The 19,906-nt window shown below is 38.3% G+C and overlaps 1 protein-coding gene across 6 annotated transcripts in view; it reads left to right on the forward strand.

Moving 5' to 3' along the window:
• The window catches only part of MAST2 (microtubule associated serine/threonine kinase 2), a 197,758-nt gene that overhangs the window by 105,806 nt on the left and 72,046 nt on the right, over positions 1 to 19,906 (forward strand). Inside the window, exon 1 of one of the 6 annotated variants that reach the window (XM_054834054.1) lies at positions 1,779 to 1,813. The exons of the other annotated variants lie outside the window; for them this stretch is intronic. Within the exon in view, the coding sequence (XP_054690029.1) occupies positions 1,794 to 1,813 (20 nt within the window). The 5' untranslated portion in view covers positions 1,779 to 1,793. Of the gene's footprint in view, positions 1 to 1,778; positions 1,814 to 19,906 lie in introns of those variants that run through there. 6 annotated transcript variants of the gene reach the window in all.

Below are 19,906 nucleotides of genomic sequence, written 5' to 3' on the forward strand. Positions count from 1 at the left end.
TTTATTTTTGTTGTGATGGGTTTATTTTGTTAGTTAACTGAGCATTTTTTCCCCCCTCCATTATTGCTCAGGAATTTCAATTCATGTTTTAGCTGACAGAGTAAATCTGAGTATTTTTATACCTTTTCAAAACCAGGGCTTATTGGAATTGGAAGGTCACATAATATCCTGTTAAAATGCTGTTCTTCAGTTTCTACACTTGATTGGTGTATGTTGTTATGTGGATAAAATATAAATGTGTTTATTCTTTCTCATCAGTAGTAGATAGTGGCAGAGTTTTGTCTGCTTGTACTCTAAATTAACTTTGTGCAATCAAACCAGAATGTGATTTAGATTCAATTGATACAAATATTTAAAAGCACTAGAAGAGATGGTTGTGTTGAGCAGAGATTTGGTTCCCGCAACACGCAAAATCACATTTCCCTATTTTGAAGCTCAGATGGGAGGGCGTGCTTTGCTGAATCAGATCCTGATCAATGTATATATTAAAAATGTGCCATTATTTAATGGAAAATTATGAAGGCCATCTAATTGTTTCATGCGATTCTGTGGAAAGCTAAAGGGAGCCCACTGGGATTTCTTTCTCCCAGACATTTATGTGTACTTTTTAAGGGCTGTATTGTGCATGGAAGGCAGTGCCAGCTGTTGATTGTCATCTTTCTCATGTCTGTGATAAAGAGCCACTCAAGAAGGCTGAAATATGAGAACGTCATTAGCTTTGCTACTGGCAGAAGTGCTTAAAAAAGCCACAATAGAAAGAAAATAGATTGCATATTGAAATTAAAAAAAAAAAAAGGCCGCTACAATGAGGTTTTGTTTAGACCCTGGAAAAAGCAAAAACACGGCAAGGAGCTGCTGCAGGCACAAAGGGGGAAGAGTGAACTTGTGGCTGGTGTGCGAGGGGATGTGTGGGAAACCTCTGATGTGCATCACACATGATTCCCGCTTGCATTTTGTTGTCAGAATTCAGCTGGTTGAGTTGTTTTGTGGGTACCAGGTGCCACGTAGGAGTTTGTGTTTACTGTGACTGACGTCTATGTGGCGCGGCTGACTTCAGGGGGAGAATGGATTTCTGTTTTTAAACTGATCTTAGGCGGCATTGTAAGCTTGCTTGCTTTCTTTCTTTTTTTCTTCTTTTTTTTTTTTTTTAAATTTAAAACCCATTTGGGTTACTTAAGATAAAAGGTGGGATTTGTTTAAAGATGGAAGGTTAATTAAAAAATAAGCAAAATGCCCCTGATGTGCCTCATGTAGTTACGAAGCAGAAGGGCCACCATTTCAAAAGAAAAACACCAACTAGGCAGTAAGTGGTGCTCTCTCTGCAGACACAGCTTAAAACCCTGTGTTATTCAGGATTGCAAACAGCCCGGTTATGGTTTTGCTTGAAAATCTTTTGATTGTAATTGGATGAACACAGAGAGATGTATATAAAGCATGCATGCTGTGCATACAACAAACTCCAGTTTTAAAGTGTATATATTAGGAAGGGAATAAATATCTCATTTTGCACTGCCTCCTAAGGTGGAGGGAGGGAAGCAGGGATGGAGCCGGGAGAAAACGGAGGCAGTGGAAACAGCAGCAATATGTACGCTTGCCTGCCTGTCTCACATTAATGGAACAGCTTGCAAGGTCTACAGGGAATTTGCATTGGCTCTGTCACTGGTATTATTTAGTTCCTTATTTATTGCTAGTGGCTTGATTGTGCTGTATTTTCCCAGCAATGAAAGCTTTTAAAGATCATGTCTGACTCCTTTTGGACAGTGCTGTCCAATTTCTCTCTGCCTGCTACCAGCATGTTGAGACGATCCAAAAGGTAATCTAAGGATTTTGCGAGTAATTCTTATAATGTTTTTCTAAGATACTTGTTTTAATATTGTTTAGGCTTGCTTTCTTCTTTTTTAAACAGATTAAATCATATTCCTAGTACATTAGGTACAATTTCTTTATTTCTTAATGATTTGTAATTGTATTCATCATACTGTGCAGATCCACTGATCATTCTTTTTTACGGTATTTATTTAAATGCATTGTTCCTTCTAATAGTAGGTGAATGCGATAAGGGGTTTGTTTCTACAAAATGATGGATAGATGGTTTACTGAGAACAATCTGCTTTAGTATTCAAAGTAGCAAAACAGTATTGTGATTATATAGACAGCACTAGGCAGGGCTTGCAAATATTTTGACTTATAGTCTGCCTGGAGATATGCATAACCTTACATTTTAAATAATTCTTAATACATTTAGCATTTTTTTCTTGGAGATGTAAATATGTTAATGTGGTAGTGAGCATTTGTAGTGACACCAGTCTCTGGATTTTGATAAAATCATGAAGTGTGTGAACTAATAAATGGTATCAGATCTGATGCAGTACAGTGGTGTCCCTTCAAGACTGGGAAATATCAACCTAATTATTGCTCATCAGGTGCTCTGTGGAGCTTACCGTATGTAGCCTGAAAACTTACTGAAGGAATGGACTTGGTGAGTATGGTAGGTAGCTAATCCCAACTACAGCAGGATATTCAGCTTTATGAGTAAACAGTTGCAGCTAGTACCACAATTTATCAGCTGATTTCTTGATACAGTTAAAAATCTGTGTGAGACTCATAATGTAAGCTTTGACTTGATTCTTGGGTGAATTTTGTTCATCAGCTATCAGAAATGAAATTAATCTTTTTTTTTAAGGATTGTAGCTTCTAAATAGAAATATACTGGCAGGGTGTGGTGGGGAGGGAGCTCTATTTCCTGCGGTTATTCCACTTTTGTGGTTTAAATTTTATCAAACTTGTCTTCTGTGTTGACAGTTTAGAAACTTTACTGGCGATGAAGAAAGATTTTTGTAAATTAATTTAGATCTTAGTTGCAAAGAATTCCATTAGAGATGTTATGCTTTTCAAATACAAGTTTTGTTGTCTTTAGGCTGGTTTTTAAAGGAAAAGAGCTCCTTGAGATTCAGGTGGTGTGTTGATCTCTCTGCTCCCAGGAGTAACTTTCATACTCATTGAGCAGTTGCAGCAGTGGTTCGATGGAGGAAGAGAAGTGGCAGAGATGAAGTTCAGTATTTCCTTAGGCGTTTCTTGAACTTGGCTGGGGAGAGGAAAGGAAAGCAAATTATTGTCTTGTGCCCCCATTTCCAAAGGATAAGGTTTGGTTTTCTGGTGCTTCTTGGTCACCAATCGGTGAGCATGGAAGCAGCATGGTGTAATGAGACTTGGCTCACTGTGAGAGCAAGGTGGGATGGGCAGAGCCAGGAGGAGCAGAGTTGGGTTAGTGCAGGGGAGGGAGAAGGGGCTTTGGGGGAAGAGGACACTGTTCTGTAAGAATATAACCTGCGTTAGACCTGCGGCTTATGGAGCAACTTGTTTATTCCTCCTGCTTGCAGAACTTCATTTTTCTAAAGCTCACTCCATTCTAGTTGGTGTTCTGCATGCATAAAGGTAGGATTTTGTGAAAATTCAATAATCGTGGGCTTCCATAAAGAGTGGACATCTGTGTGTTTCTAATAACAAAAATAAAGTATCTTTATTTTTCAATACCTTGTTAATGTGCCATCTTGGATTTAAAATTAGTCATCAAGGACAGAAACAATTTGAGATATACTAACAAGGTTTCAGGTGCAATATTTTGTCAGAAAACTCCTACTCAAAATTTACAATTCCATTTATTTGTTAGTAGTTGAAGTACAAAATGAAAGAAATAGATCCGTAAATCTGCTGCACATCTTAATGGAAAAGAGATGACTTTTTATTGATTCAATCACATAAATGAGTATTAGATATTTCAAAATGATCAAACAGCTCTGTGAGGATTCATAGCAGTGGAGCTGCACAAAGTCACGTGGTGAAAATCCTATTTCGCACAGCATGGAAACCACAGCCTTCAGTCAGCCTTAGAAATGAAATATTTGAGCATGTGTGACAGTTTGCTGGGAATATCACCTTCTGCCATGCTCTGCTGGCGGCCTGCCATCCCTTCGACATCTGTCTTGGGGGAGATGGGTGGGCAGGTTGGGCTGGTCCTATGTGTGTCGTGATAAATCGGCTAGTTCATACGACACACGGGGGTACGGTGATTTTTGCCAGGGCAGCGGTCCTGAAAACGTGTGTACGTGTATGTAGTAACTTTGCTCCCAAGAGTAACTGGGCTATGAGAGCGGTCACTGTACATCCAGTGCGAAGCAGTGCCGGGACCTGGGCGTTTCCGTGTGTTGATGTTCTCAGGATCGTGGCATCTGGGCACTTGGAACAAAGAACCGTATTATTAAATGAATAAATATTTTTTTCCGTTTTAATTGGCTCCCTTTCAAAGCATAATGTTCACTTCGTAGTTAACTTCTTACTTTTCAAAAGTATGATTGCAAGTTAAATTTCTTCTGTAGCATTGCGATCTTGGGTGTTTTTAGCAGCAGAGATTTTTTTTTTTTTTTGCTGTGTCAGATACTTGATGCAATTTTCCTCTGATCTGTTTGTAAAACTTCTGTACGGTCCTACTGCATTTGTGATAACTCTTAATTCTCGACTTCTCCACCTTTGATTTCTCTTAGTTTTTAATTTGTTTTTGCTTTGCCAGAATGTGTTACTAGTGATATTCTGACTACTGTGCTATGGCACATTTCTTTGTAATGATGGCTTCTGATAAGTACTAAAAATCCTGAAGGGCTTCACTCCCATATGGCTTTTCCTACATTAAGAGGAAAATGGGAAGGACTACTCTTCTCCTTGGTACATTATGTTGAAATGAGCTCTCTCGTGCAGCTGGTGGGATTCTTGCTGCAGCTAATGGTACTGTAAAAGTGAACCATCTGCTCCTCCGGTCAAAGTGGCTGGATTGTTTCTTCTTGAGCATATTCCCGGAAGGACAGAGAAAGTCAAGAGCAAACTGTAAATACGTAAGAGTTTGTCTTGGGAGGGGTGACATAAACATAAATCAGATTTGCCTCTGAAACTGGTTCTGTATACATATTTATGATTTTAAACTATAGAAGAAATATGAGAATGCCTTGGTTCAAAGGGCACGTGGGGTTGATATTCTAGTATCAGCGGTACTGAGGCATTACCTATTGAAATTGGATTATGGAAAGATAAAGTATCATTCTGACGTATTTAAATTAAATGTCTCTTTAAATCCTTTTGTGCCTTTGCGCTTTAGGCATATCTTGAATATCCTCCTACAATTTGATATTATTAACAGCAGTGTAGAATTTTGCAAGTGGGTGTGTGTGTGTTGGTTTTGAAAAATTGACTTAGAATACTGATTTCTAATATTTCCTCAATTTTACAGCAATTTAATCCTGTCTGGATGGAACAGTATGTGACTGTGGATTTTAATAATTTCACCTTTTTTTAGTGACTTTATTTTTGCAAAGTTAAGACAGGGGAGATTTGTGTATTGAAGTGACTTGAAAGAGAACTCTGGGGGATCACAAAGGTGGATTTCTGTTAGGAAGGACGTGCTGGTTTTGTGTCCGCAGTTGCCGTTGATGCTCTAATTCTCTTTCTTCACTTTTCCTTTCAGTGAAAGGCCATCAGTGATGCAGTATTTTAGTAATCTGTTAAAATCACAGAATTAACTACCCGTAAATTGTAAAACAAATCTTTAAGTAGCAAGACACCTCTAAAATCAGTGATTCTATGGAAAACATTGTATTTCATTATAAACAGTTCCTTTGTAACTAAGAAAAATGCTCTCCCTTGTTGAAATAATCACAAATGATAAGCGAAACCACCTTTCACTGGGATAGAAACGAGGGAGTGGGAAATAATCAGGCGGCCAAGAGCACGTAAATGGTGCTTTCTGATGCATTGGTGTATTTGTGCTAACTTTTAAGCTACCACAACAGGATCGTGTTAGACAGTGAGTCCATACATATCCCTTCAAATGTATTCAGTGTCTTTTTTATGCTGATTCATCTAGATTGACATTAAAAGCTGTGTGTGTCAGAAGGATGCCACCTCCTCCATATATACATTGTCACTTTGAAGAAAAACAATTAGTTTGACGCTAGCAGAATACTTACTTTTTTGTGGTAACATAAAGCTAATCTTAAAAATGTGAGTCTATGCTATAATTAACTTTAAAGTGACAGCTGTCATGCCACACATTTCCTTGCTCAAATGAATAAAGTAAGAAATGTTTCCCTTATGTTGGGAAGGATGTGAAAGGCCTGGAAATCTGATGCTTTTGATAATATTTAGTTCCAACTTTTTACCTAGCTCAGCATATTAAATGGCCTCCTGGCACCCCTAATTGGAGAGGAAATTTCATTCAAATTACTTCTGCTAGTATTTCAATATGGCCTTAGGACAAAAACACTGTTTGGGGGGAGAAAAAAATTCTACCTTCTCTTCTGAAAAGCTCTTTATGAGGATAGTCTTTTGGATTGCATGAAAACATAATGGGCATTTTGCTCACTAATGGATGAGTTTTGGGGAGCTTCTAGTACACTCTCCATTTCGGGATACTTGTGCTACTTAAATACAACAAAAGAGACTGGTGTGCCATGAATGGAAGGACAGTCCTCCTAATATCCAAAATAAGTGTACTGATTCAGGGAATGCACCTGGATTGTTTGTAATTTCTAGTTTATTTGGGATTCTGTGTGTATAAATCAGGTTTTAAATTCATTTTCACTACTGTTGGTTGTTTTCCTGCTAGACTAAACCCCAAAGTGTCCTACAGGGTTAACACTGAAGTTTTAAGCCGTGAAAGCGCTTTGTTCAGATGGAAATTCTCTTGTATGAACGCTTGGCTATAGCCCAGGACAAACCAGTTTTTCAAGTCAGAACTTTTGTGGAGAGGAAACCAAGCAACACATAAATCGTGGATGATTTAATGAATTATTTGGATCCTTCTCATGAAGGAGGCTGCTGAATAGAAAATAAATTTACACTGATGTTTTAAGTGAGAAAAAAAAATTGGGGAAAGAGACTGGTTTCAGAAGAGGTAGGAGGAGAAGGGAGATTCTGAACATCAGAGGACACAGAGATAAGTGCTACTATGGAAAATGAGACAGAAAAAGTACATACTGGCATGCGTTTGGCCTGGAAATGTGCAGTTCTTGTGTTTAATTGAAGTCGACACATTTGGGTTTTGGAATCCTTACAAAGTCTGTGCATCTGCTTATTTCAACTGTTGTTTGTCTCTGACAAGTGAGTTTTAAATCCAGAGCACCCATCAGCTTAAAGCTCTGGGATGGACTTGTAGATATATCTGGTCCTGAGGAACCTTTACCCATGCTGTGATGTTACTCTTTGTGGGTCCTTGTTCTTCTTTGAAGAGGTGCTGGGTGGTGGTGAGGAGCAAACTAAGAGGGATGTTCTCCAGAGCACTTGGGATTCTTGATGTTAACTAGGAACTGTACACCTTAGGGCAAAATGTTTTTTATAAAAAAGCAGACCTTATTTAAAGAATTGAGAGAAACAGTGTATGACATGTCATCTTCTATCACCATACACCTACCTCGAGGCAAATGACTTAGTTTTTGGTCAGCTGCTGACCACCTGGTATTGATCACCATCTTAATTACCGTATTGAGAAAGTATACATTTTTTCAAAGTATTAAGGAAAACACACCTTTGAAGTGATTTGATTCTACATTTGTAGAAAGATTTCTATGTATGATTTGTAGCTAATTATCAGATATTCCCCGAATAGTTTTTCCCAGTCTATAGCCCAATTTTTTTTTTTTTTGCTATCATTTTGAGGACTACAGTGCTCTACAGAGCACTACTAAGTGCTCTTTAGCGTAGATTTGTAGATAAAATAATAAGCACTTCAGTAGTGAAAACTCATAGTTTATTCCAAGCCTCTTAAAAGCTGAGTTTCAAAGACTGTTGTGGCATGCTTGCTTTTGGTACTATGTCAGCTGAAGGTGGAAGAGTCCGGAGAATCGGGATTCAGAAGGGGAATGCTTACGAATCCTGCACAGGGCAGTCCTTGTGCCAGATGTGAAATCCAAGCCACCCGATACCAGTCTCTCTTGGCTGTGGTTTTAGGCAATGCTGTGCAGTAAATTGGACATGCTTTCAGACTGTAAGCTTAATAGTGATCTTTTCCACAAAATGCCTCGAGTTTGAGGAGACGGTATTTGGCTGTGATATTTTATATAAAGACAAAGCTTAGTCGTGTATTGAAAATCTAAGCAAATGTTATGTTTATATAGTGGTATGATGCTCGCATTAGTCTCCCCATATCCATTACTGCCTGCTGTGTTTACATAGCACTAAGCATATCACTTAAACTACTTAGGAATTAATAGAAGATGTAACTGTCATTTCATGTGTTTTATTTGGTGCTGAAGGAGTTACTTTTGGTATCATAATACGCTGCCAGTGAGCATGTACTAGAGGAGAGCTGCCGGGACCCACCGAGAGACCTGAGTCTCTGTCGATTAAAATGTTCTGCCCGCACATATGAGAATAGTCTCTCCCTGAATATTTGATCTCTAAGGAAACTAGCTTGAATCCTGCGGTGGCATTTGAAATTACTTATTTCCAGTATATTGTATGTTTTCCTGTCCTTTAATTTTGTTCCAGTCTTGATTGCACGGTAAATTAGTATGTTACAATTAGCAAACTTAATTTAAATTAAACTTGATTGCTATGGAATTTGAAGACCTGACTTTCTGTAAGTGTTTGCATTTGTCTTCCTCTGTGTCTTCATTCTTGTGCTTTCTGCAGTTTTCATGGGTCTCATTTGGTTTCATGCTGACCATGCTGGTTTCAGACTTTGAGGTGGAACAGAATGGGTATGGCGAGAAAGCTGGGATATGACAATACCCGGCTCCCAGAAATGTATTTTATGACAATCTTTTACTTATACAGAAATAGGCTAATTTTATTTAACAGTCCTATCTTTCCCTACTTTGTCTCAGAGAAAATTTGGGCCACGTTTGCCTGTGCTTGTGACCTTGTGCTAAAGTTTGTTACACATCATTTGTAAAAATAATACCTGTTTTTAGTGCTTTTAATTATGAGTAAGTACATAAAGCAATCAAAAAGCTTTTAGTGAGTTCTTAATTTGTGTTCTGATCCAATTTTAGAAGAGGAACGTTTATTAAATATCTGCTTTTTTTAATAGCTGTGTAAATTATGGCTCTGTGATTTTACTAGGATTTAGTTTTTTCCGAACTTCTTTTACAATTCCTTTCTGTTGCTGCTACCATCCCTTTGTTTTTGATACATTCATGTATTTGTACTTACTGCTCTCCACCATCTTACTGTAAGTGGAATTGATTTTGATTTTACTCTTCAGCCTTAAGTAGAATAGCTTTTAAAACAAGGGTACTTTCGTAGGCGATGGCAGAACTGCTTTTACCCTTCGGCATGTACTGCAGCAAGCTTTAACTCTCAGCTTGTGGCTTTTAATGCTTGTGTTTTTCTTCTGCTTAGTTTTGTGGATGATTGTTTCAGCTTTGAGCTCCTAAAATTTCAAAATGTTGTGTATCTATTTGTAGTTTGCATTTGTAGTTATTAAACTGGAACGACCATCCTTGTATGAAAAATTGATAGCAATTGGATAATGAACATTTGGCTCAGATAGCAAGTAAGCTTTACACAAAAGAATGAGGTTTACCGTGTAATCAGGCTTGATTGTTCTAGAAACTTAGCCTTGCTGGAGATCTGGGGGCTGCTCTTTGTGCCGGGGGGGATCTGCATCCTGGACACCCCCCCGCCTTCTACTGCCTTTTGTGGTTCCATTGCTCCATTAACTTGAAATGCCTTTTACAGGCATATTTTCCTCATTATTTTAAAGTAGGTTGCTTATTTGATGTGATACGCACTGCAGTATAGTTAGCTAATGTACTTTTCTAAGTCTTTTTTTCATGTCTTTTAAGTCTGTTGTTTTTATCTGAGAGAGTGGTTTGCGGGCTGACCTGCCTCCGTAAATGAGTAAGGACCAAATAATTGTTTGCAACAGTGTAGTGTATCTGTCTACATGAATTTATACCAGTTTTACTTGCTACACTGAGCGTTTTCTATATCCACAGAACTCCAGCTCCCATCTATCAACTTTGACATTTAGAGCCAACTCTTTCCTAGGCATCCTTTTTCCCTCTCTGCCATTCAGTCAGTGTATTGATTAGAAGGATCCCGAGCAGCATTTCTTTTTGCAAAGCTGAAGGGAGCAAACTCAGCAATATGTACTCTCTCTGGATGTCTGCTTTGGATTAAAGCAGCACGCCGGTCTCACCTTTATCTTGCTTTGGTGGGGAACAGCTCTGCCCAGCCCCTTGAGCCCAGATGGGCAGAGCATGGCACGTTCCTTTCTAAGACAGCTTAGTCGTGAACCGGTGTCAAAAGTTTTGTAGTTTACCTGCTGAGATTACAGTTTTGTTAAGCCTGGTTATTTTCCTAATATGTCCTTTAGACTGTTACCAGCCTACCTTAGCAACCTCACGTGTTGCTTGTATTTTTTAGAGAGACTTTTGAGGATTTTTCTTCCATCTTTGTGTGTGTGTAAAGATAATGAGCGGCAAATTGTTTTTAGTGCTTCTATTTGAAGGGCTTTGGGGGCTGAATGAAGCTTTAATACTTTCACAGGAAAGTGGTTTTGCCCCTCTTGAAAGAAAGAACCTTTATTCATTAGATTGTCTATAGAAGCAACCTATATTTATTAAGAAATGTTGCTAAGATGCTGCTGAATTTTTAGAGTTTTGTTTTGTAAGAAGCTACTAAGAGTTGGGAAACATTATTCCTTTAGAAAGGGGAGGGTCTTTTATAATGAAAATACAAAGTACACTCTTACCTTTAGTTTAGAAGCAAAAATATAAATTTAAAGTATCATTGTAGGCAGATTAAGACTGAGACTGATTTTTTCTGGATCTAGTTCATAATCCACTATGTTTTGCTATAGGGGATGAACCTGTGAATGATTTACACATTCAGTCTTTTTTTTATATCTATATATTGAAGCTCTGCAAAATTCAAAAAGGGGCAGCTGCAGTCCCAGTATGATAAAAGAACATGGTTCTCATCGCAGGCGATGGTTGGAGCAATGCACGGGTCAGAAGTATAGAAGGGATGAGAGGGTCAATGTACCAGTGGTGCAAAGCATGATAATATATGTTGCAGCTTACCTTGGTGGGTTTTTTTTTTAAGGCCAGATATTTTAGTCCCTTTAGCTTCTGAGATAAATCCAAAATATCCAGGAAGCCTTTCTGTCAAAAGCCACGTAGAACTGAAAAATTGAGGGATGGTGATTTTACCCAAAGCTATCTGGAGTGGTGAGTAATTGGTTGTAGATGAGGACATGGCAAGTAGATTTGTTGTCTAACAACATACTTTCCCTGGTGTCTGTTCTTCTGGCATGGTTGTCCAGATGTGGTGCCATGTTCTGTTCAGGCTTTTCTGGACTCCAATGAATTGGAAAGCTAAATATGCTGCATGGTTCTTAGGAAAGTTGATGATGTCCATTGTGCCCCTCAGAGAGCTAAGGATGGCAATCAGAGGCTTGTCTGCTAAATAGCAGTAGCACCAGGGATGGAAGCATGGCCCAGCGCTCGTTAGCCTGTTATCCTAAAAGCCAAAGTAGGACTGTAATTCCAGCTAGTACGAAAGCGTCCCATGAGCATAAAGTCCTGCCAAGCAGGCACAAAACCTGAAACTCTTCAGTAGGGCTGTTACTCTTCATCTCCATAGTTGGAAAGATGAGTCTCACCAACAGGGCAAAACCTTTCCAGTAGAGCTGAGGAAAGCACAGGACCTCTCTGTCTCTTCCAAACTACAATTTGGGAATAGTCAGCTCCAGCAGCGGGGAGTCCTTGGTGCAGACCGGTGGTACTGCTGGCTGACGGACAGGGAGAGTTGCCTTCCACCTATGGACTAAGCCTCTGCAGTTCATGGTCTGCTGAACCACAAGTATTTGACGTTCCCTTTTTTTGGAGGGAGAGCAGCATTCAGAGACAGATATATAAATAAAAACATTCTTTTCATTTCCCCTGATCTGTCTGTACTAGGGTTTCCTTAGAATAGCATCTGTGCTAGCATTTGCCCTATCTGGCAAAACTCAGGTCAAACCTGATAATTTGTGTGAACTAGAGGAATAGCTTTTCAAATCTATTAAGTTGTGAAAATCTGTGTAGTTATGAAGGTATCAGTGGCACATCATCCTTTTTGAGCTTCTGTATAGCCTATTGAAAAGGTTTTGGCTGTGAATCATCACTAGAAAATAAACCCTGGAGGATGGGTTTTTTTCAGGGAAAAGATTACTTTTTGATTTGAGTATTTGTCACAGGAAAAGTATAGTTTTTATTGCCCATATGTATTAATTTTGTTTGTCTAACCTTCAGAATATGTATTTTTAAAATTTGGCATATAATTTAATTGCAAACATTTTAGTCCCATTTACATTCATAATGCTCCCACCCTGGTTATTGCTCTACTGTACAACCGTGTGAAAATCTGTGCTCTGTGCAGAGAAGGCAACTCCACTGACAGTCAGAGTTGGAGATTATTTCCAAAATAATGTATAGTTAGAATATCTTTTAAATTAGGTATGTAATTTATCCTCACACTGAGGTTTGAAACTGCAATTAGCTGATAAAGAACTAATTTGTAACATTTTTTGATACTTAAACTAAGAAAAGGTTCTGAAACAATGAGAACTGTTCATGTTGTGTGCTACGTAGCAACTGAGTGACTTTTCATATTAATTTATGCAAGATTTATATTAAACCTCCTCACTTTTGAATCTTGGAAAACTGTTTCGTTTCATTTTCAGCTTGTATGCTTAGTTTTCTAGATACATCTTTGGGGATTGTGTTTAGAATGGGTTTGCTGTATTACACACCTGTATATCATTATAAGCTACATGGTAAAAAGATTTGAAACAATATAAAATCCCTTTGTCATTTCATTCTTGAATTTGTTTTCTTGAATTTTTTGGAGAAAACAATATGATAAACTATATGCCATGAGAATTGCCGAATAGAGACATATTTAAAAAGCAGTTATGCTACATGAAGCATTTAATAATAGTTGGAGGAAATGGGAAATGAAAGTATGCAGTTATGATTAGTTTTCATTAAATCATCCTTTCACACTTTGCGATGTAACTTCATGGCAGTATAATGCGTAACACAACTGAAGTAGGAGATAGTAATGCCTGAGAAGGTCAGTGTGTATTTTCTCCCATTAAATATTGTTTATATTTATTCTGGAGCGTCTCTTCTGTAATCAGAGATTTTTTTCTCATTTTTTTTTCTTTTCATACAAGAATGAAGATAGCTGTGGAGCGTATTTGCAAGGGAGGAATATTTCAAAATAAAGTGGCTTGATTTAGCTGAGAATGACTGTACCAGTCATTGTAATTTGTTGTGACATTTCATTTTGTTTGGCTTTGCAGAGTTGTTCCTACATTGTTAATAATGTAAAAGGTCTGGACTATACAGCGTGGTGTAAGCAGATGTGCACCAGCCTCAAACATTAGGCAAATTAGACATAAATTATGGCAATTTTAGCCTTTTCTTTCATAATTTCTTAACTTGAGGTGACGCTGCTGCTTAAATTTGAGCTCTAAATGAAGAAATAGAAGGGTATATCTAACATTTAGCTTGTTTTAGATGAAAGGAAAATGGTCTTTCATGCAATAAGTTAATTCCTAAATACTAAGGTGTTAATTTTCCTGAAAAAAAAGAACCAGTCTGCATCCGACTTACTGCATGCTTTGTCAGTCTTGCATTGCTCAGTACCTTGTTCACTTCAGTTAATGTGTTCGTTAGCATGCTGAAATATGTGACTTTACGAAAAAAGACATTCTTTGTGGTTTTCCCCTGTGCTCTCTTTGGATATCCGTACAGAAGTGCAGCCCACACTTTACAAGTTGACTACATCTTTTATTTCCATGCTCCTTGTGTCACAGAATTCACATCTTTCCACAGTCATCCGCACGCTGACTCTACTTTACTGGTACCAGCCTGAGGCATGGGAACGCACATCTTTAATACAGAAGGGAAAGGCTTCGACCATACGGGCAGGATGGCAGGACTTTTCCTTTGTTTCTAACTACTTTCCAAGAAGACTTTCTTGTGCCTCGTAGATGGCTGTGCAAAATTTCTTCCTCTGAAGTAGCTCATCCATTGCACATATCTGGATTAATATGAAATAGATGCTAAAAAAATTGGAGGGAGGAGGATAAAGCTTTTTTTTTATTCTGCGTGGAACACCCTTGAACATAGAGCGGAGTCTGCAGCAGCTTGGTACAACGGTCACCTACAGGAAGCCAAAAAACTTGGAGCAAAGTGGCCAGATATAAAAAAAAATACTTATTTGTCCAGTTTATTTCCTCTCGTGACCTTGAAACCAACGAGCAATGCAAATTCAAGAAGAGCCTGGCTTGTTGAATGACTTGCATCTGTTTCTGTGGTTGTAGTCAGCATGGTTGTAGTAAGCAGGCCATGCAAACTTCTCATGGAAAAGGATCCTGCACTCCTGCACTTGATTTTGCTTGTTATTTTTCTTTAAGGCTAAATTCCTTTGGGTTCTGGAGTTCAATCCTATTTGAAATTCTTTGATAAGATGGGGGAAACAGGAGTACTGCAAACCAGCCTCAAGGTCACAGGAGTTGGGGATTGACTTTATGGAGGAATTATACCTAACGGCTTCCCCCCCCCCCCCCTCCAAGGAACACAATAAAAATTGTAATTGTAGTTTAAAAGCAAAACTTTAAAAATCTGTAACAGGAGAGATCTACAAGAAGACAGCACATGGATTATATTGGTATATAAAGGAGCTGCTTCTACCAAAACACCCATAAAAATGTGCGATGAAGTGTTATGTTGTCAAAAGTTGCATTAGTAATATCCAGAGGTAGGAGTCATAAGGATAGGCTTTTAACTAGAAAAATTAATTTTGTGGTAGCACTTTGGATTGCTGTGAGTGGACTAAGGCTCCATTTGTGAAGATTAGTGATGAGGATGTTGGAGTAGTTGAGAGTTTTGCTTGGCTGGATGGCAGGGAAAGACAGTCTAGGGATGCACTGGAGAAAGAATCCTTAGTCATTTAGTCTGGACAAGGTAACCAGGAGGCAATCCAAATTAAGGATGTTTCCCTGCTCATGGGACTTAATGACAGGAAATTAATATATATTGTTTTCCTGGGTGACAGTGGGAAGAGAATAGTGATGGAGAATCTGTCTGCGATCTTTAGAAAGTTGTGTGTTGGACTTGTTCTTCATGTCTTAAGCGAGCGTAACTGTATTTCCTTAAGAGAAAAGACAAGTGTTTATCGTAAGAATGTGCAAACCACCAAACCTACACCATGAATAATAACACTTTTTTTCCCCAGTTATTCTAGGATGAATAACTTTTAAACTATTCTTGAACATGAAAAAAATAATCATTTGAACCAGATGCTTACTTATTCTTATCTATTTTAGAGAACTAATTATCCCTGTTGTTGGTAGTGCTAAAGCTTACAAAATTGCTTCCATCTTTGAATTACTATAATTAAGACAATAACTTCCACATCTAGTTAACATTGCTGCGCAGCTGGTGCATTCATTGACATGCAGATTTTGGATTTTGTAAATTTTCTGCCATTGTGAATAAAAATTTTAAATACTTATTTTCATTTCCAAAATGTCTGTTTCTCATAAAGAAGTCTTTGTAAACCAAATCAACTGAAACCAAACTCCTGTAACATCAGAGGAGAATCTAGTTAAATTTGGTTAGGTGATAGTGCATTTTAGGAAAACATGTAACCACAGATAGCTTTTGTAGGTATGATCGCTCTGAATTTTGGATCCCATTTTGTAGGGATTTAGGCTCACTGAATTAGATGTCAAATCTGGAACAAGTCTGATGCTGGACTTCTGAAATGTTGTTTTGAAAGGAGCTCTTAGTTAATGCAAGAGTTAGTCTGGCACTATGACAGCCTGAGGTGGTTTACAAAACTAAAACTCTGTAATTAAAAATCACTAATACAAATAAAATGCATTAATGATTCCTAACCAAAATGTGATTTAAGCTATACTTTTTCTGTACATGTTTTTACTTCAAGTTGATTTCCATCAAAGTCTGTGGAGGAAGACTCATGCGATCAGTGCTAATCTTGTTTACTTACATATTCAGCAGCTGCGACTATGAGAAATTTTTCAAAGTCTATAAATTTAGATAGATTTTGAGACACTTCCTTATCATTATTCATTTCTAATAACCAGCAAGTCTATGAGATTACCTGATAGGGGTGTTGGTTATTTATTTTTAAATTGTTTTTCTGTGGCCCTGGCTTTCATTACATGAATGCCTCATGGATGTTAATCAGTTTTGCTCAGTGAGTTAGAGATGTCCCTTGAGTAAACTGCTAAAATAAAGAATCAAATATTGATTTATGCTGGAACTGAAACATTGATTTCTTTTTTGGACTGAAAACACATATGAAACAAGGTGTATTAACAGTGCTCATTTTAGAGGCTCGACATCAGATTGTTGGTGCATAGAAGGTTTGTTCGGGTGCAGTTGAAGAGCACGCGGGCTGCGTGCAGCTCGCAGGTACGCTACCAAATGTTCTCATAAATAACACCAGCCAAGGGCGCTGGCTCCAGAGCACATTTCAGTGGGTCCAAACCCAGTGTCCAGTTACCAGACCCACGTCCGATGTCCTGCAGTGTTCAGTTTCAAGAATGCCCTGGGAATGCTTCAGTACACGTAACAAGCGTTATTTTTACTGCAGGCAAAGTTAACTCTAGAAATAGTAAAAGCACAATTTCCGTAGTGATGGCAAAGGCATTGTTTCAAATATTTCGGTATAAACTATCCATTTTGCTGTGCATGTTCAGAATTAAATCAATTTGCTCTCATGCTCTCATAGGTTTCTAGACTTGGGTTTGGCAGCGTGGGTGTGCGACCTTGGTGGCAGCAGGGGTATTTTTACGTTGACAGCCCTCCAAAGCACTCCCTGCCTGGAGCTTGACCCTGCAACTCCAGGCGGTACAGAAACTCCATGCTTTTAAGATTGGATTTTGCATAAACTGGAAGAGCTGGAGGGGGTTTGTTCTCTGAAATTATGAAGTGGAATCTGAGGGGGGAAGGAAAAAAAAAGGTTAACGAGACCCATAGCAAATTGTGAGAGGAAAGGAGGGTCAAGGTCAGGCTTGCCTTGCATTTAATGAAAATAGTAAAACTTTGGCTTATAAACAAATAATAATGCTTGGAACCTCTCTGGACTGGTTAAGAACTTTCTTTTTTTTCTAGTTAAAATACTCAGAGACATATAGGTGACCTTTTATCTTTCTATTTTCTCCTTCTACTCCTGTTTTCTTATGTAGATTGAATAATTTTTAGGGCAGAGAAACATACAGTATTGTTTGTTGAATTCGTGAACAGTAATAAACAACAATTAATACCATTTAAAGGATTAACAATATGATTTTGTCATTATCATTGGCCTTGTAGATCAGTATTGAGCTCAGTACCGTCTGTTTGGCTAAAGTGCATCTTCCAGGAAATAGTTTTTTCTTCATTTGAACTGTTTCTGCCAACACTTAAATTGACTAGTTTGAATTTCTTTGGCACAAAGCCCTGGTTAAAGCCAGCTTTACTTCTTTCACATTTAGCTGTTCTTCTTTAGGAGGTGCTCAAATGCTGTGGTAGTGACTTCTTGGGGAGGTTGCCCAGCTGAAGTCTTCATGTTACCTCCTCCCTTCCCATTTTTTTATATTTTTGTGACCAGCCGGACTTCATCACTCTTCTTCTGCAGTTTCTCTGGGATTCCAAGATCTGTTAAAAATTTTGTGCATATATCCAGAGAGCTCTCTTCAACCAGTAAAGAGTATGACTGTAATTGTATATTTTTCTCATCGTATATCATAGATTCAAGAAAATAGAAATTCTGGTTTTAGCCTCTGTGTTTAAGTTTTGCTTTACTGCCAACACACATGGTTGTGGCTAAATGGGCCTAAGAGATGTTTCCCCTTCCCAGGTTAGAGATCCAGGGAAATTGAAAGTTATCCAATCTTGGGGGTGTAAAAAGAATATGTTTTTATTGCTAACTTGGGGCTAGGCTTTCACTCCAAGCCATTCCCTCCTCTGGGTACGTTTGTGTGAACCTGACCTATTTTAAGGGGTCTCAGCTGCGCTTGTTCTCCAGCCACTTAACCCTTTCTCTTTTGGGTCCCTGTCTTTGCAAATACAGTAGGGAAAACAGGTTTGTAAAACTAAGTTCAATCTGGCAAATGCAGGCAAGCAGTTAAAAAGCTCTTGAGTTTGGGACAGTTCACGTTCCCCGTTATGCTGTGATTTAAATATACCAAGTTTCCATAGCCAGCTCCAGACATCGCTGTGGTAAAGTGTATTTTAGGAACTCTTTTTAGCAAAGGGATATGACCATAGAGGATGGAGCTCCGCTTTCTCGTTGTGCTAGTCTTTTATATTGAGCAAAATCTTGAATTCTTACATTGTAAGTTGTATTAAAATAGCCAGGATTTTTTTTTATTTCTTACATAATAATATATATTACATTAGAATACTCAGGACTTCTGTGTTGTGTGAAAGATTTTTCTAGTAATATAAACATAGTGTTTATCTGGTATTAATGTTGGAATTGAGTATGCTGGTTTTTTCAACTGTTATTGGAATAGAGTGACTGAAAATATCTTAAAAAAAAAAAAAAATCCATGAACTGAGATTTTAAGCTTCTTAAAATCAGGCCGTTAGTTTTTCCATACGATGTACACAATGGCAATCAGTTTTTGGACAGACTGTTGTTGAATAATACATGAATGTAAATGGAGATTGTATGGAATCAGTTGGATAATTTTGAGGAATGCTTTAAGTACACTAAAGAGCCTTAATAGCAGTTAATGGTGCTTCAACTTTATTACTGTTTATTATAGTTGGCAGTGCAGTTGTATTTTATTTCTGCATCAAGTTCTCTAGTTTCCTATAGAACAGCAATAAAAAAAGCTTACAAATAATAATGGTCAGATGCACTGTATCCTATGGCAGCAAAATAGTTTTGCATTAAATTGTAGTTCTTGGCAGTGTGAGTGTGTTCATTGTTGGGCAGCTCCAGAATCCGAGCGGGCAGGCGTCTGCAGTCGGAGCTCTGGAAGCGAAAGGGCTTTGCCTGCGCCTGCGATAACCCAGCGTGGAGCTTCACAGGACACCTCCGGAGCTGGGCCAGTGAGCACCTTGTTCAGCCTCTGCTCAGTCTTTCCCGCTCCTGTCTATTCTCCCAGCCCCTGTCAAGGCCAATGTGATTTCAGTTTCCTGTTTTTGAGAACTGCTGAAGTAAGCAGAAATGTTTCTGCCATCTAGAAAGCAAGTTAGGGGTACAATGAATAAATGTACGTTGCTTTAATACTTGATCGGTTGTAAGATGTTGCTGAGAACTTGGACTGTTTGTTCTGTTTAAACAACAGGAGGAAAAGTGGTGATCAGAAAGTGATTTAAATATCTAGTTGCTCTTGTTCACAGCTCCCATGATTTAAAAATGCTTCCCTTGCCCATTACAATTACTTTTATCATCTTTAGAGCTAAATGTTTGCTACTAGCAATCACAGGCTGGGAAACAAATGGAGGAACACTTTGTTCTCTTCCTTTGGCTAAGTTCTGAAACTCCAGTGCGGGAAAAAATGAATCTGAACTGTCTCATACAGAAGCGTTGCTTTCTTTGCTGGAACAGAGTCATGGCTGTGAGTAGAGTTGATTCGGCAGAAGGCTTGTCTGAAACTCGCTTTGCAGAGTTTTCTATCGGTGTTGCCATATGTGTTCACAAAGATTCTTGAATCTCAGGTTTTTAAGTTTTATTAGTAATCCTGCTCATCTGCTGAATTGTGCTAACACTTTGCTTCATAATTTAACTCTGCCTTACGGGATATGTTCTGGTTTCTTATAGTAATAGCCAATAATGGTAACAGATTTCTTTGCTAGGTTGGATATTGGTAAGAATATCTGAAGCACTTTGGGGT

The sequence above is a fragment of the Grus americana genome, chromosome 8 (genome assembly GCF_028858705.1).
Source record: "Grus americana isolate bGruAme1 chromosome 8, bGruAme1.mat, whole genome shotgun sequence".
In the NCBI taxonomy this organism is placed as follows: domain Eukaryota; kingdom Metazoa; phylum Chordata; class Aves; order Gruiformes; family Gruidae; genus Grus; species Grus americana.